We start from the raw sequence: 17,109 nt of genomic DNA, 5'->3' as shown, positions 1-17,109 counted from the left end.
TTTACTCACATTTTTGTCGCTGTCGGTACCGAGTAGTGTCGGAGCATTCGGAAGTCCTTCATCATGGTGGGTTCGCGATAACGTCCCACCTCTTACTGCGGACTTGAGCTCTTAGTGCGCGGCTGGACAGGGCGGAAGGTGCGGGGTGATGACGAGCACGGTATCACTGACACTGTGTCACTTTTGGTGTCCACGGGTGCACAGAATGTACTCACAATGCCCACTACGTGATCATCGGCACTATGTGTCTTCTTGACAAATACCCTGATGAAGGACCTCCGAATGGTCCGAAACTAGTCGGTACCGACACCGACAAAAACGTGAGTAAAGCCGTATTAACAGATAATTTAATAATGACTCACGAAAGTTTTAATAATTTAATTGCATGTAGTCTCGCTAGTAATTTCAACAAATTTAACTTTATACAGTCCATTTGTTACACAAGAGTATAAGCTTATATTCAATCTGTTATTTTAAAGCGATATCCCTCACTTCTAGGATTAAGATTTATGATTCATGCGTCACTGGAACAGTTCGCTCAGTTGGTAAGAGCGCTCGGTTGAAACCCGAGTGGCGCGGGTTTGAGTCCCGCATCATGCATGAGTGTTGATTACAAATTTAATTAGTTTATATTGTTATTTGTCGCCAATAACTAAATGTAGATGAATACCAGACAGACTTTGTAAAATCTTCATACAGACAATCCGTGTATTCCAGATGCTGTTGTTTCTTCAAACGCAAAAAGAAGAAGTGCGCGACCCGTGCGTACAAGTGACGAGTGAGTTTAACGTGACAGATGACGTCATACGCACGCAAGCACGCAGCCAGACACCTAACCCGCACACACACATATATAAAACAAACACGCGCGCCTACGTCATACGGTTTCTTATATGCTATATATATGTGCATATATATTTTATTATGGACATGTTACACATTTATGAATTATAAGAAATTAATACGGAATTATTTTGATTTCTGATTGTTTTGTTTTTTTACGTCTTATCAGCATAATATCTTATTTCTAAATATTTGAAGAGTTTATTTATTGAATTAGGCAGTATTTTGCGCAAACTCAAAATAATCCATATTTTTTTGAGTTTTACTGAGTGTAAATTCTGTTAATATTCGTCCTTATTCCATTCGACACGTGTTTCGCGTCTACACGAGGCATCCTCAGGATATGTTGTCTCGTCAAATTCTACGCACGAGACTCAGTGCCTCTGGTGAGTCAGAATTGATTCAGTTCAAATATTAGCAGAATTTACACCCAAGAAAACTAAAAAAAAATGGATATTTGAAGAGTTTGTTAGTAAAAGTATTAATCATTACATTATAACTTCTAAATAGAATTTAATATAAGCTCTCAGATGGAAATAAAAAAAATGTATCAAGGAAAAACTTCAAGAAATTTTCATTATTTTTTGAAATAAGGAGGTATCAATTTCCTACTCCTTCACTATACAACTCATGTAGACAAAATTGTCTTTGGGATAAGGTGATGGTTATCATTGTAACTATATTGTCAGTAGATAAATATATGTGATCACGTAAAGTGGCTGAAAATGTTGCTAACATTTTGACTAAAGTGACCTTTGTTAATAACAAATTTTGTAAATAATATCATATTTATATAACGTAAGCAAGTAAAGTTTGTGCAAATCCATTTTTTTTAGAAAAAATATCAAAATCTTCATCTAGGTAGGCACGAAAGTATTGTTGATAAATGAAAAGTTCGGTTAAAATTTATTAAATATTATTCATAATCGGACGTAGCTCCTGAAAAACGCTCCAAGCCGCAAACATCACATTTTAAGGAATTTGTGTTTTTAGTTTAATATATATATAGGTGTGTTCATACATTTGGGTTGGGCTACTAAGTCATGATGTCATTTAAAGAGTGACAGTAGGCTGCCATTTTTTGTCAGTCCGTTAATATAAATCACGTGACCAGTTTTGTGTTCTCAATTTCGACATGATTGTGGTTTGGAACGTTTTTCTAGAAATACGTCCAATCATCGTATAAATCCTAACGAAGTTTATATTATAATAATTGTCAAATTCTTAGATAATTTACACGTCTAGATAGTCTCTTGCTGTTAGTTAGACAACCGATAAAAACAGGCCACGAATATTAGAGTGTGCGTGACAAGCTATGTCTTACACTCGCGATTTGTATGACTCTTTATGTTAGTGTGCGTGAATTGCTCAAAGTAGAGGTTAGTTCTAAACTCAATTTTTTTCCGACGTTTTCACAGCTGTCATAGCCTATCTAGACGTATAAATGATCAAATTCTAACACTAATTTGACATTCTTAAAGAAAACTTTGACACCGTAGTACGTCTGATAGCGGGTACTAATGAACAGTCTGAGAGCAAAAAGCTTATAACATATTGTAAGATTTCCAACTAATTAAAAATATCAATATCAACAAGACTAATAAATGTTTAGTCTATTCATTAATATATCTCTGATTGTTGTCGCCTTCTAGTAAATTATTGTAAATTTGTCAATCGGTTCATTATATTGAATTGATTCGAGCTCAAAACGATAATTTTTGAGCAAATTCTAATAGGTAAATATTGACATAGAGTTTTATAAACATGTAAGTAGATAGATTTGCATTATTGGAAAATCGGAAATGGTTTTAAATTTTATAATTTTATGAGCTGCGTAGAGTATTATTTTTAATGATCAATTATTTATTGTAACCAGAATCAAAATTCGTTGATCATAGCTAAATGTGACGTATGGTGTGATATGAGGGTAGGTGCGTATTTTGCGGCGTTGCCTTGTTTTAACTGTTTGTGTTCCCGTCCGTAGCCAGTTATGTTTCGTTCATCAAAGTCTTGCAATTCTATTTATTATTTCCATTAGGGACACGAGACTTCACGAACTAATTAAAAAAATACAAAAAAAAAGAAGATTCCATTCCAATTTTCGAACAAAACGCTGAGTAGTACAGTGCGTAGAGTTAGATCGCTTCGTTTAGATCAATGAGTTCAGTACTGTGCATGCAAAATTGTGTCGTATTTGTATCGTAGTACAGTACATATTTGCCCGATCATATTATTTATTAAGTTGTATATTGTATTAGTGTAAACAAAGTAATAAATCACTCAGTTTTTTTTAACAGTTGCATACTAAAGACCGGGCAATTTTCTACCCTACTTTCGATATTTGGACATGGTTATGCTGTGATGTGATAATTTATCTTAAATCTTGGCACCTGTAAGATTGGTGCATTTTTGCATAATGTGGTCCATTTACGATATAATTTTGTAGATGAATAAATTACCATATTAACATAGTTGGTATCACTTTATTATCTAAGTATTTGTGTCGTTCAACTCGTGTCTTTATCATGCGGGCCTTTAGTTCTGTGTTGTATTTTTAACACACTGTGTATGACATATGTGTGATTGTGCGAATATTATACAATGGCATTTTTGTCCCATATGTTCATGATAGAATTCTACAGGAATACGTATAAAAAATCATCTAGAAGAGTGAGAAAGTAAAGAAACCAATTTAAAAAATTCAGAATAATGCGCAGATATAGTATCAAGGTGCATCAACGTACGGAAACTAAATAAAAGTTTTGTGTTGTGTCTATCAATTAATTAAACAATTTAACGAAATCTTAAAGTTTGCCGGTAGCAGCTTTTTTATTTTTACACTGGTAGCAATAAGAGTTCGATATGACTGGATCGGCCTATCACTTCAAGCAGCGCTCGTTCCCGATCACTCCAGTCGCGATATCAGGGAAAAGAACGACTCCCCCCCACAACGCTTTTTTGACATTTAACAAGCCTGGCAACTTCAGCCTCTAGTCGATTCCGAGAAGATTGAAGAATATATTGTTATTTGGAAACATTTCTTTTTATTGCGTTTTTGAAGTCGGCTTAACTAAACGTAATTGTTACCGCACAGCTGTATTAGACCTTTGTAGAGCTAGCAATGAAAGTAACATAAGCACATGAACACAATGGGTACAACATGGAACTCGGGCCCGTTAGCATATTGTAGGTGTAATTTTATTTAGTCATTGTCTATTTAAGTTTGGTTGATCGAAATATAATGTAACATTACATCGGCTCCCTTTTCCTGCCGTAATTTTTGTCCTTATATTATTTATGCAGATTAGATTAAGGTAACCTCCGACAGCTCCAGTGAGCCGCGGACAGTTACGGTAGCTGTATGGATTGTGTACGAGATAGATGGACATCACTCAAAACAACTGTTTATATATTATATGATATACTAGCGTGCAATAATTTATGTCTTCATTACAATATTCTAATCTACTCCAAGACTGAACGCAATACTTCATCCTGTGTTCATCAGCGTGCTCCTCGTTTCGTGTGTCAATTGCTAGTGACTTGTTTGATTGCAACTTCGTACGCCGTTTCCAAATTCTTCTCGCTATAATCATGTTATAAATGAGCGTTGTTGCAATCACCCTGCAAGTGATACTTTCACACTAATAATTTCAAACTTCAAAATGACATTGACAGTTGTTGCTACGTGACATCACCTATGCAATGTTTTCTTATTATTATCTGTAAGTTTTAATGGCGCTTCTGTCAGCGCGGATGTTGTTAGGATCTCTGAATGTATAGTTCAGCTTAATGTTGAGTCGTCAATAGACTGAAGTCGACGATCACGGCTCGCGGTCCGGTCTGTGTGCTCTTGGCGGGAGTCCTCTAGTGTTGTCTATGCCCGGACTTGGCCACACTGAGCGACCACGTGTACAAATTGTACAGCTTAGGAAAAAAACATTTGTAAATTTTCGCTTGATGTGGCAATGCGGATGTATCTCACTTGGGTAAGTATGAAATGTCACAATGTCTTACTACAAACGAGTATGAAGCTATTATATTGATAACGATTTTAATAAAATATACAATGGTACGATGAGGTACCAGTTTGTATTAAGATATTGTATGTTGGTACCCCGAGGTGTCGTGATGTTCGTCGCATCTATAACAATATTTTGAATATGTCATATAATAGTCATCACAAACGTATGCAAAGATTAGAAATTTCGTTTCGGCTAAGTAATGTTAAAGTGTTTTAATATTGAAACATCTTGTTGTGTCGTTTTCATAATTTTAGTGAGATATTAGATAATGCGGCCTGCGCCGTTTGTACATGATTGCAAATTTTTTGATGAATTGTAAACAAAATATTCCCCTAGTTATAATATTATCATTGTACAATCATTATGTAAGGTGAATCATTCAAATATTAAATACCATAGAGGTACCTAATTGTTAATTTCTATTTGCTAGATAGAATAATCAAATTAGATTGGGTATTGAATCGTGTGATCTCTTCTAGCGCGGGTCCCAGTGGGCTTGTGTCGCAATAACTGTCATCAACTGTCGGCGGGCTGACGGCTCCAGTGATACGGGCTGTGACGCCCCGTGCAGTCTCACCATTGCAGTGACTGACCATTTATTTATAATAACCATTCTATTAAGTTCACCAGATTTAGTCTTAATTCGCTGGGAATGATTAACAAGTCTTGTTTTGTTGGAGCACCTTGTCAAACTGATTTTAGAGAATAATAAAATAAACGCTTATAATTCTTGCTCGTATGACAGTGATATGTACCGTGGATATTTGATGTCACTGTCATTTTGACACGTGACAGTTGGCGTTGAAACTGTCAGCAAGTTATGTGGCGAAAGCATATATGCATTTATTTTCTCATAATTTATTCCTTTGGAATACTTATTAAGGAAATAAATGCCTTTTGAGGTGCTTGGTACCACGTAAGTTACTGATTCAAAATGGTATTTCGGAAGTGATACCTTATCATGTCTTGACGGCCGGATAGAGGATGCACGGGACGCTGTTTTGAGCTATACTTATTAACTTTATGTATTAAATTAAAAGATGCTTTGAAACTGAATTGAATTATTGTTAAGTATAAAATAAATATTCATTATTATAGACATTCTCAGTGTTTATTATTTTATCTAACAAGTAAATATTTGCGGATGCAATTCAACATATATTCCGTTGAGGTCACAACCTGTTTTCAAAAATACGAAGATATTTGTTAACTCATAATTAAATAAAGCTTATTATTAAGAGAATTGTTTTAATTATTTGATAGTAGACACAAAATTAATAAATACATAAATAACATACCTTTGGCATTTAAATATGTAATAGGATAAACAAGCGAAAGAGTCACCTGATGGTGACTGCAGTGTCGCCCATTTTATTGCCAGCTTTGAAATACAGCGCGAAGAAGCAGATTTGACAGTTGTGCATTGATGAAAGCTTCGTCATATACAGTCCCATAATATTGGTATCAGCGGCAGGAATATCAGGTCAAACAGTTGTTTGGATCACTCCCGTGATAAAGTAAAAGACCCAAAAAAGTGACGTCAAGCGATAACAATTCCAGCAGCTCTGTGTCGATCGTGTAATTCGATCTGATCCAGGGTTTGACCAGACTAAGCCCTGCTTCCACCCTTAAAATGAGTTCAATAAAACTCGAGTCAGCCGGGCGCAACTCCCTAATAAACTTGAAAGTGTTTGACATTATACTAAAAATAATGGGCGGCAAACGCTGTCTCGCTCTAACATATATTCGACTCTTTTGTTTGTTTTGGTTTCAATGTCATGTGACATGTCATTCATTCCAAATAAAAATAACTGTTAATAATTTTTGTTACGAATTGTCGTTTTCTTTTACATTTTTCGTGTGTTATTCAGGGTAATTTGCTTAATTTTTTATAGAATAATTGTGTAAGACATTTCTAAGCTATACAATGTAATAAAAAAGTTGTGAAATTTGAGTTTTAAAATCTGGCCGGTCAGGTAGGAGTAAGAGAATTTTCATGGCTAAATTATTTTTGGATAAAGAATGGTAAGCACTAAAGAACAATTAATAACATAATAAAGACTGCTTAAAGTGATAGAGTATTGATTTAATTCATCTGGAGTATAAATAATTATATTTTAATGTATCTGTAGTGTTTGACACTTATTACATCTGAAAAACGAATACCAAAGACTGTCAAAAAACCAAATTACTTTACAACGCAAAAGAAAACTATTAAAAAAGTATTAATTATGTAAATTGTTTTTTTTTTCTTTGAGATAATTAAAACGTATCCCTTGTTTAAACTAGCTAGACTTGGCTTAGGTCCATCTTAAAATTAACAAAAGAGAACCTTAAAAGTAGACATTTTTATATATATATATTTATCGATAAAAATTATGGATTGATTCAAACCCTATATATTTATTGTATTGGCAGCTCTGATATTGTCATTAGTTGTTTATGTTGGTATCAAAATACAAGCGACTTCTCATTATTTTATATGGCACTCCCGTCTCTTAAACGTAGTGTTTAAATTCTCTTTGCTCGAGTTCAAATACAAGTCTTGATGGCGATTTCACCAATACTTTGAGCGTGTCGACGTAAACTGAGTACTGTCATAAACAATAGAAACTGTCGCTGATAAGTATGAATCAAAACTGTTGAATGTCAATGTTACTATTACGACAGACACAGTTCTTGGCAAATTTGGCAAAACGTCTGCATTTAAACGCGTTTAGGCCTTTAAATGCAGACATGTGGACTGTAACTTTGACATACAACGCCAGAATGTGGGCTGGTTGTATTCTGCTTCTATTGATGCTACCCAGTTACATCGAAGGCAAATTGTCTTTGTCTTCCTCGTGACCGCTCGATAGAAGATACAAATTTCTTCATGTACTAGTCGACTTCCTGAAGAACAGATGTTCCTATCTGTCTGAATTGTACTTCAGGTAGTTTGAGGTATGACATCAACCATTTGACGATTGTCGGGGTTACATGGTCGTTATGAAACGAACTCGAGTTATCTTTGCCTGGGTGCCCCACCAGATTGTCGCACTCCTTTTCGCTCGGAGCAATTATCAAGCCTAGGGAGTACCGCAGATTGCTGCAACTTTGCCTGGAACCTACATGTTTATTGTTCGTATCTCGCAATTTATTATTATGGCTCTAAATGAGTTTTAACCTTATGGCATGCATAATTTTTTTGTATTCCCTCTATTTTGTGAATATAAATGAAACAAAAAGGATAATATAACACTGAATCATTATCCTTTCTACATTTATAGATTCGATTAATTGTAATCCATATTTTTGCTGTTATTAAATAACAGGTATGAATTCTCTATAAAATTACTTTCGATAGGCTTAAATTTTCCGAACATTTACCATAGTAATGTATGTTTTTTTCACACCATCATTAAGTAGAGATTTCAACGGACAAAAAGCCCACCGACACTTTTGAAAAAGCTGATATTTTGTTGAATTTTAATTGAAAATTAGGCTTCTTTTTCGATATTTGTGTCATAATAAGGTGAAAAGATATGTAAAGAGTACGTAAAAATAATGTTGTTTTTGATTTTAACTTTTTAAACTACATTTCATTGATATTTGTAACGTAGAAAAAAATATAACCAAAATGTTGATACTATTTTGTGATCTCTTCTAGTATTGAAATAAGATTAATATTTAAAACTATTTGATTACATAAAACAAGCTTCTAATTTATTATTTCTAACCAATTATTGATATTGTATATAGTTATAACTTACTTCTAGAATACATACTATGGGGGCCGCACTGCATCCACGTTACCAGTTAAGGGATAATTTTAATTAGTGTTATCTGCAACTCCTATGTCAACGCCGCTCGAACATTTTTGACGATCTTTTACTAGGCGATTTGGAGTCTAGTTGTTGTATAGTACGTCAATATCCACAAAGTATTAAAGGCATGTTATGCTCAAGGTATCTATAATTTCTGATTCGTTTTGATACTGTGAATATACAATAAAAAAAACCATGAATTATTTATTTCTCTTTATTTAATGTAACATTCAATCCTAAAGTCACCAATATCAAAACATACGTTAGGTGCGAATAAAATTAGGCCTTATTCATATTAAACTTAAATACTAAAATGTAACACTGAACATCAAAACTTACGAATGATTGCACCGAGATATAACAAAATGCTTAAAAATAACGAAACATTAAAATATAGACATTTTTCACTTATTCATTGCAATATATTTAATTGACCCTAAAATAAATACACGATTTAAAATATAATCAAGTACGCACTAAAAATCAAACATGTAAATAAAGTATGGGACGCCACAATATTTAAACTATAAAATCTAATTTCGTATAAAATTATCTATTATAAATAATATGGAATAAAAAAACATTACGATACTACGATTAAAGTTATTCGGTTATGTTACCTGACATATGTCCGGCCATAGACGACACACAGAACATAAGCACCAAGAACATGTGGGTTACAATGTTCCGGCAGCTGTCTATTACTACAAGTACAGTAATTGGTCATATAACGCGTTAGACTTATAACGTCAATTTCATATTACGCTTGAATTGAATCACCCGTATAACATTGGCTTTATACAATACAACGCGGGAAAATTCCACATACATATTTTTGTACTGTGAAATTTATAATGATTTGTACAATTCATAATTAGTATTATTAGTTTTTAGCTTCACGCGTTGCAAACTGGTCAAACAATTGGGAATACTTGTTACGAATTGTGATTAATTATTATTATAACGAATTGCACGGTCGTTAAAACGCGTTATACGAAAATACTCCAATAACGGGATTTTCTATAACGCGGAACGGCCCTACTGTGTTTTAGGGGGGATTATCTGTATTTGTCTTGTTCATATTAAATTGTTATTGTTGTGGATCTTAGACATTTTATTCAACTTACAATATCATGTTCTTGTCGTTGATATTTCGATCAAACTGCATGCATCTCTGCGTTAAGCCGTAACATTAAAACTTTATATTGTTTTATTTGTATATCTTCAATCATAGTACTCGTAAATAACTTACAGAACTCCATTGACAAGAAAACTGTTGATTTCTGTGTTATTGTTCCGTTCATCGAAGTCCACTTCCTCGGTCAGTATGTCCTCGTTCTTGACTGGCACCAGAGGCAAGGCATCCAGCAGCGCTCCGATCTTCCTGCCGGTTGACAGCAAGGTGTTCGCCAACAAGTTCACGTTGAATTTCACCTCGCGATCGTCAACTTTGGGTTTCGCCTTATAGCTTTCGTACTTCTCGTTCTTGATGATGGGCGCCAGGTAGTCTTTTCCGTCGTCGTAGTCGAACTGGTGGCTTTTCATGCGTTTCTTGTTGGGCGGCCAGTGTTCGTCGATGGGGAGGTCCACGTACCCCGAGGGCAACTTGCCCGGCTCCACATTCTTCACCACCTGGTAGTCGTGGTCGGAGTGGGGCCGCCTGAACGTCACCAGTTCCTCCATGTTGAACTCGCCCTCGTCTATCACGGTCTCATCGAGGACCATTTCTGTAACACAACTTATTATTACCAAGTTTGCTCCCGATCATCTTAAATCGACTTCAATTTTGGTACCCTACTCGAGAATATTCTACATCCCTATAGAATATTTGTTAGTGACATGAAATAAAGTTTTAATCATTCATCTTACTCAGTTTGAAAATGTATTTTACCAAATTTCATTGTTGTGTGATAGTTTTTGTTTTACTTTTTCTTTTCGTTTGTTCACAATATTTTTCATTTTATTTTAATTTGTATTATACAAAATGATAATTAACCATTAATATAGCAGCGTCGTATGCAAACAGTACAGACCGGATTTTTTGGAAAGGGTAATATATAATACAATAAAAAAAAGTAGTGAGTCGGTAGGAACTTCGTTCCTACCTAGTGTCTCATGACATGCGGATTATATAGAAGTAACACAATTTACAAAAAAATATTTCTTAATTTTATATACATATATTTTTTTTAATTATGTTGATTGGTTATGATTTAACTAGGTACATAAAAGTACTTAGGAAATTTAGTGTTTTGGAAAAGCACAAATTACGTAAAATAAAATCAATAAAAAAAATTCAAATTATTAAGTAAAATAAAAAAAACATGTCGCTTTATTTTCTCTTTTCGACAAAATAAAAATACATATATTATAATTAAAAAAATATAGTGATATAGGTAATTTTTATTAATCAATTCTGATCATTAAATTTTATTGCTGAAACTATTGGCTTGTGGTATTTAAATAAGAATACTTAATATGTTTGCGATTCTATTTTGTGCAAATATCTTGAAAAAAGCAGCATTAATAATAGTGCCATATCTTGTGGTCGATTCCTTTGGATTGTTGTTAAATCTCTTGCCTCCAAGCCTGCCGTAAGGAACATCGTTCCAAAAAACGCCTGCATACTTACGATCTCAATTGTTCTATAAATCCGGACCCTTTTATTGTTTAAAATGTCAGTCAAGTTTGCCAAAATTTAAAACACAAGATTGAAGATATATGGTAATTTTGTAAGGAATAATTCAGTTTGAATTTAATTTTAAATTAAAACTATAATCTCTGTCATAGCTCCACAATTAGCAATAATATTTAATAAATGTATTGACTGTGGTACCTTTCCTGATCTGATGAAATACAGTAAGACAATACCTGTTTTTAAATCAGGTAATACTAGTGATCTCTCTAATTTTAGACCTATATCTGTATTGCCTGTTTTGAGTAAAATTTTTGAAAAACTTTTTTAAATCAAATGCAGACACACTTTAGTACTTTGCTGACGTGTAAACAGTTTTGGATTTACGAAAGGTCGCTCAACAACTGATGCGGGTGTTGAGCTTATTCATCATATCTATGATGCCTGGGAGGATTCAATGGATGCTCTCGGTGTTTTTTGTGATCTATCTAAGGCATTCGATTGCGTCCAACACGAGACTCTTATCAGGAAATTACAACACTATGGCATCAGGAACAATGCGCTGACACTTATCCGTTCTTATTTAGAAAATAGAATTCAGACTGTTGATATCAATGGAAAGCGCGCCCCTGGATCAACCATAAAAATGGGTGTCCCACAGGGTTCAATTCTTGGTCCATTTCTATTCTTGATCTACATAAATGATTTGCCATATGTTGTTAAGGATAATCATGAAATTGTTCTATTCGCTGATGACACATCCCTTTTATTTAAGATTAAAAGACGTGATGATAGTCTTGGATGATGTAAACAATGCTTTGTCCAAAATTGTTCATTGGTTCAATGCTAATAATTTGCTTTTGAATAGTAAGAAAACTAAATGTATTAAATTCATAACCCCAAATGTCAGTCAGGTAAATTCAAATGTACTTTGTGAATGGGGAGTACTTGGAACTTGTAGACACCACAGTTTTTTTGGGTATTACTTTAGACGCAAAACTCCAATGGCGTCCACATATAGCTGGTTTGGCGAATAGACTTAGTTCTACAGCATTTGCTGGAAGGAAAATTCGCCAGCTCACAAACGAAGACACGGCACGTGTCGTATATTTTAGTTATTTCCATACTGTTATGTCTTACGGTATATTACTGTGGGGACACGTCAGTGAATTCAAACGATTTTAGTGCTGCAGAAAAGAGCTGTGCGAGCAATCTACAATCTGTCCAGTAGACATTCGTTGAGAGATAAATTTAAGGAGATCAACATATTAACAGTACCATGTCAATACATATTTGAAAACCTAATATTTGTGCATAAAAATATAGATCGTTTTAAAAAAAACAGTGACATTCATAACTGCAACACTAGAAATAAACATAATCTTGCTCTGATTCACACAAGGCTAACGAAAATAGACAAATCATTCAGAGGACAATGTGTCCGTTTTTATAATAAAATCCCTGAAGAAATTTGCAAACTACAATTAAAAAAGTTTAAAATATTTGTTAAACAGAAACTTTTAAAAAAAGCTTATTATACAGTTAAAGATTATATAACAGATAAAAGTGCATGGGATTAAAGCAATGTAAATAATTTTAAGGTCTGCATACTATTTTAATTTATAAGCAGTAGGACTGTATTATTCTATTATTTGTATATTTTCTTGACTTCAAAAAGTGATGCGGTTATCCTATTTTGAGAAATAAACTATTTGAATTTGAATTTAACTTTGTTCCTCGATAACGCTAATCACAATATTTCCTTCTAAAATATATGGAAGTTGCTAGCTTATCAGCGTCACACAAAAACTTTATTACGTTGATAAGTGCGACATATTTGTGTCGAGTTCAATTCAGTCGGCGAGTACCGTGCCCGTCCCGTGTGCGTGTCGTATAGGATCCGTTCCGCTTCACCGAGTTCGTCAAGGAGAGTCGTTAATGTAATAATTGCAGCTATTGTAGTTGAACCACTTACATAATTAATAATATGTCAGTTCTATTGTTTTATGTTTGGTCGACACGAGCTAATAAGATTGTTCTCCATCATGGCTACAATCATCGTCTTTCACTCTCATTAAACCTTTCACACCAGCTCTGTTCATAGGCACGTTCGTCTAACTCATAGTTTCTCAACCTTATTTTGCTCACCGCCAAATTTGAGAATATGTTTTTTTCTAGAGTATTTTCGTGTATTTTTTGCCTTTTTAGACTATATTTTTTAATCTACCCATGCAACATCTGCGCCATATCATTGAAACCTAATTTTCTCTGGGTCTCATACTGCCCCCCCGAAAGTCTCAAACGCCCACAAGGGGGCGTTATCGCCCACGTTGAGAACCTATGGTCTAGCTCGACCTTTTCCAATACTTCCCTTCATCCACAATAATTGTTCTAAGTTGTGCAATTATGACTCAGTCTCTTTTTTTGTGACAGCAAAGGACGTTCAGCTGGTGGTAATTGATTATAGAATGCAGTGCCACTCAGGATTTTTGAATAACCCAAAAATTCTGAGCGCCACTACAACTGCGCTCAACACCTTGAGGCATGAGATGTTAAGTTTCATTTGCCCAGTAATTTCACTAGCTACGGCGCCCTCCAAACCGAAACACAGTAATTCTTACACATTACTGCTTCACGGGAGAAATAGGCGCCGTTGTGGTACCCATAATCTAGTCGACATCATAAAAGAGCCTCCCACTGGTAGGAGTCTCTCTCTCATCATCATCATCTCATCTAATAAGACTCTCCTTTCATCCATACTTTCTTCATGTCCAAACATTGCATCTTCAAGTGAATTTCTCATTCAAGCGTGAATGTCCAAATCGTAAACTACGAGGAACAGTGATAGAAACTTAAACAAGGCTCGGGTCAGATTTTGAAGAAAACTTAAAACTGCGTTAGACCGTTTTCAAAGCAAAACATCACATTAATGGTACCAAAACTGCTAGTGATCTTACAGTTATGGTAACAACAATTTAACTTCCGCTGCGACCGCTTTAGTAGGTACTTATTGCATCATGAAAGATCTTTGTTGTTTTGCTGTAATAAAGTATGACTAGATCAGCAGTTAATTTTTTAGAAACAACGCTCGAACGGTTGGCTCAGTTGGAAAGAGTCTCGCACGGAACGCGGACGCAGGTTCGAGTCCCGCATCGTTTATAAAATTTTATTTTCAGTTTTATTTGTGTAAATAAACATATTGTCATAACGTACTATTGGTGGCGGAGAGCAAGGCTCGCGTGACGCCGGGTGCGAGGGCGGCCCGCTCGTGGCGCGGTCGGTGGCGGGGTTCGTCCCGCATCGACGGCAGCGCCACCAGGGCCACGGATAGCAACAACACTAGCAGGCACGTGGCCGGCGGTGCTTTACCGCTAGGAGTCACACCGCTAAGCACGCTCTGAAACACACACAACCAACAAATACATACTGAGACGTACCAACCAGACGGTTATTTAATATGGACATAAATATTGTCACAACTTAAAACTTAAGAAATACTTCTTTAGGCGCGTTATGAAAAAATTATGCACTGTAACATTAAAGTAACAGTGTGAAGTTGGTTCCTACAATTTTCTGACGTTTGCGTCATTCGATTTTTTTTTGGTTTCTTCGTCCATTATTAGAACAGGCAAATGGTTCAAGCCCATACAGCCGTATTCATTATTTAATAATTAATTGTCAAAGTCATCTTTGCAAGATTTGTAGAAAATTGTTCATTCTAAAAACGTAGAATAGCACGAGGAATAAATCATTTTAATGATTTTTGCTTCGTTAGGCCAGAGAAGTATAACTTCTTGCGTGCATATTACACACACTTTATTAATTCCAATTTGAAACGTGTTTATTATGCTAGAAACTTCGATCATTTCCCGTAAGTCGCCAGTAATTTTCAAGACACCTCGAAGGATGAGTATGAGAACACATACAGATGACAAATTGTTCTCTCATAGCTCCAAACAAGCTTAACAAGTGGTCGGAATAGTTCAACGTGGTCATCAGCCAGCGTCAGTTATAGTTTGGTGGGTTATGTTTTATCAACAAGTCACATAGTTTCAATTTTGTGAAAAAGGAAAGAAAGAATCAGCCAAAATATAGCAATACGCTTTTTAAAAATAAATTCTGGACTTTCCGGTAAGTCTGATTGGAAGTTAACTGGATTTCGCTGGCCCTCGTCCAAGGCCAGATCTGATCCCCTTGGACTTCAAATTATAGTCAGTTTTAGAAGACATGACCTGATCTGACTAAGACTTAAAAAACTTTAATTTTTGTAGCACGTGTGTTAAAGACGATCTCTTAATTTTATAACAAACGTAATTTTATCAAAAAGATACCGAGCGTGGTTCCTTATCTATTCAAGACATAACTATATGAATATCATCAACTTTTAGCTTAAAGGTTACCTGTGGTAAGTGAGAGTACACCATATCAATTTCGACAAGATAAATTACACTACCATACCGATCTGAAAAGGCAATAGAAGGAACTTCTACCCAGAGTTCAGTTGAAGAGATACAGTACAGTACACACACTCACGCCTTGTTCCCGTCGGGATAGGCAGAGACAATAGAATGCGGTGCGGGTGCTTCGGATCTCTCCTTTTCTCAAAACGTCCCCAATTTGATCGACGAATGTTCTACGAGGTCTCCCGCGACCGACTTGCCCACACACACTTGCCTTATATATTTGATGCGTCATTCTTTCTCCACTCATTCGCTCCACGTGTCCAAACCATTTCAGCATTCCTTTTTCTGTCCTTGTCACAACGGATATCAACAACACACATCCAGATAATAGAGGATAATATTGAATTGAGTTGAGTTCAATGAAATAGCAACAAACCTGTAATCTCTTAAGTTGTTGCGACAGCGAGTGGTTCTGTGACTGCAGTAACTTTATCCTTCGCATTAGCGTCTGGTTTTCCGTCGTGCATTGTTTAACCCTGATCATAATTATACAATTACTAGAATTTATTTTACTGTACATAATAAATAAATAAAAAAATTGTGTTTTCTTTATAATAAACACTTAAAACTGGCCGAATACAATGAATATGTAGAGTTCGTTTAAGATTCTTAAGAGAAGTCTACTTTTAATGTGCGTGTTCTAAGACACTTATAATAAACCAAAAGTATTGAAACACTAAGTCAGATATTGATACACTGCCGAATTGTTTTTCTCAATCCAAATTAGCTGATTTAATTAAATGTGTTTATTTTATTTATTGTTATGAAAATACGGGATAGACGAGCAGTGCCGCTCAGGATTCTTGAAAAGCCCAAAAATTCTGAGCGGCACTACAATTGCGCTCGTCACCATGTGACATAAGATGTTAAGTTATGTTTATTATTACTCATATTTCTCATTTTTGCGATAAAAACTTATTTTTTTTTTTATTTAGAGTTGGTTTTTAAATCACTTATTGAAAAGTCTGAATCTATTTAAAAGGCCTTTTTAAAATCAAATTACTATATTAAAAAATGTATTCATTTAATAGCCGTCGAAATGTGGTCGATAAAGAGAACAGTTACAGAAAGTACAGTGCGTTATAACAATATCCATAGATAATTATTATTCAAATAAAAATCTTATTGAATACTCTAAGTTGTACAAAACCTGGTTACTGTTATTCAAGATTCGTCGAAGCGAACAATACACTTTTTATGAATAAAATAAATATAAAACACCGTTATACAATCCGCACCAAATTGCTATATTGCAATTTATTTTCGGCAACAAATTTCACATTTAAAAAGTAATGTCACGCTTTTCGAGCAATACTTTCACAATTGTAACATCGTCA

The 17,109-nt window shown here is 34.8% G+C and overlaps 2 protein-coding genes across 15 annotated transcripts in view; one reads left to right on the top strand and one right to left on the bottom strand.

The window, feature by feature from the left end:
* Positions 1–6,111, top strand: part of LOC126975447 (casein kinase I) — an 85,217-nt gene extending 79,106 nt beyond the window's left edge. For 8 of the 13 annotated variants that reach the window (XM_050823342.1, XM_050823343.1, XM_050823349.1 and 5 more), the window contains one exon: positions 700–6,111. In XM_050823342.1, the coding sequence (XP_050679299.1) occupies positions 700–775 (76 nt within the window). In that variant the 3' untranslated portion in view covers positions 776–6,111. The remainder of the gene's footprint in view (positions 1–699) is intronic. The other 5 variants (XM_050823357.1, XM_050823347.1, XM_050823352.1 and 2 more) reach the window with 1 other exon arrangement.
* A 2,761-nt stretch (positions 6,112–8,872) lies between these two features.
* LOC126975443 (uncharacterized) overlaps positions 8,873–17,109 on the bottom strand; it is a 33,972-nt gene continuing 25,735 nt past the window's right edge. For both annotated transcript variants that reach the window (XM_050823337.1, XM_050823335.1), the window contains exons 6-8: positions 16,149–16,248; positions 14,523–14,706; positions 8,873–10,401 (exon numbers count right to left, since the gene is read on the bottom strand). In XM_050823337.1, coding sequence (XP_050679294.1) covers positions 9,923–10,401; positions 14,523–14,706; positions 16,149–16,248 — 763 coding nt within the window. In that variant the 3' untranslated portion in view covers positions 8,873–9,922. The remainder of the gene's footprint in view (positions 10,402–14,522; positions 14,707–16,148; positions 16,249–17,109) is intronic.

This window comes from Leptidea sinapis, chromosome 36, assembly GCF_905404315.1.
Source record: "Leptidea sinapis chromosome 36, ilLepSina1.1, whole genome shotgun sequence".
Classification (NCBI taxonomy): Eukaryota; Metazoa; Arthropoda; class Insecta; order Lepidoptera; family Pieridae; genus Leptidea; species Leptidea sinapis.
This window is presented reverse-complemented; position numbering and strand designations above follow the sequence as displayed.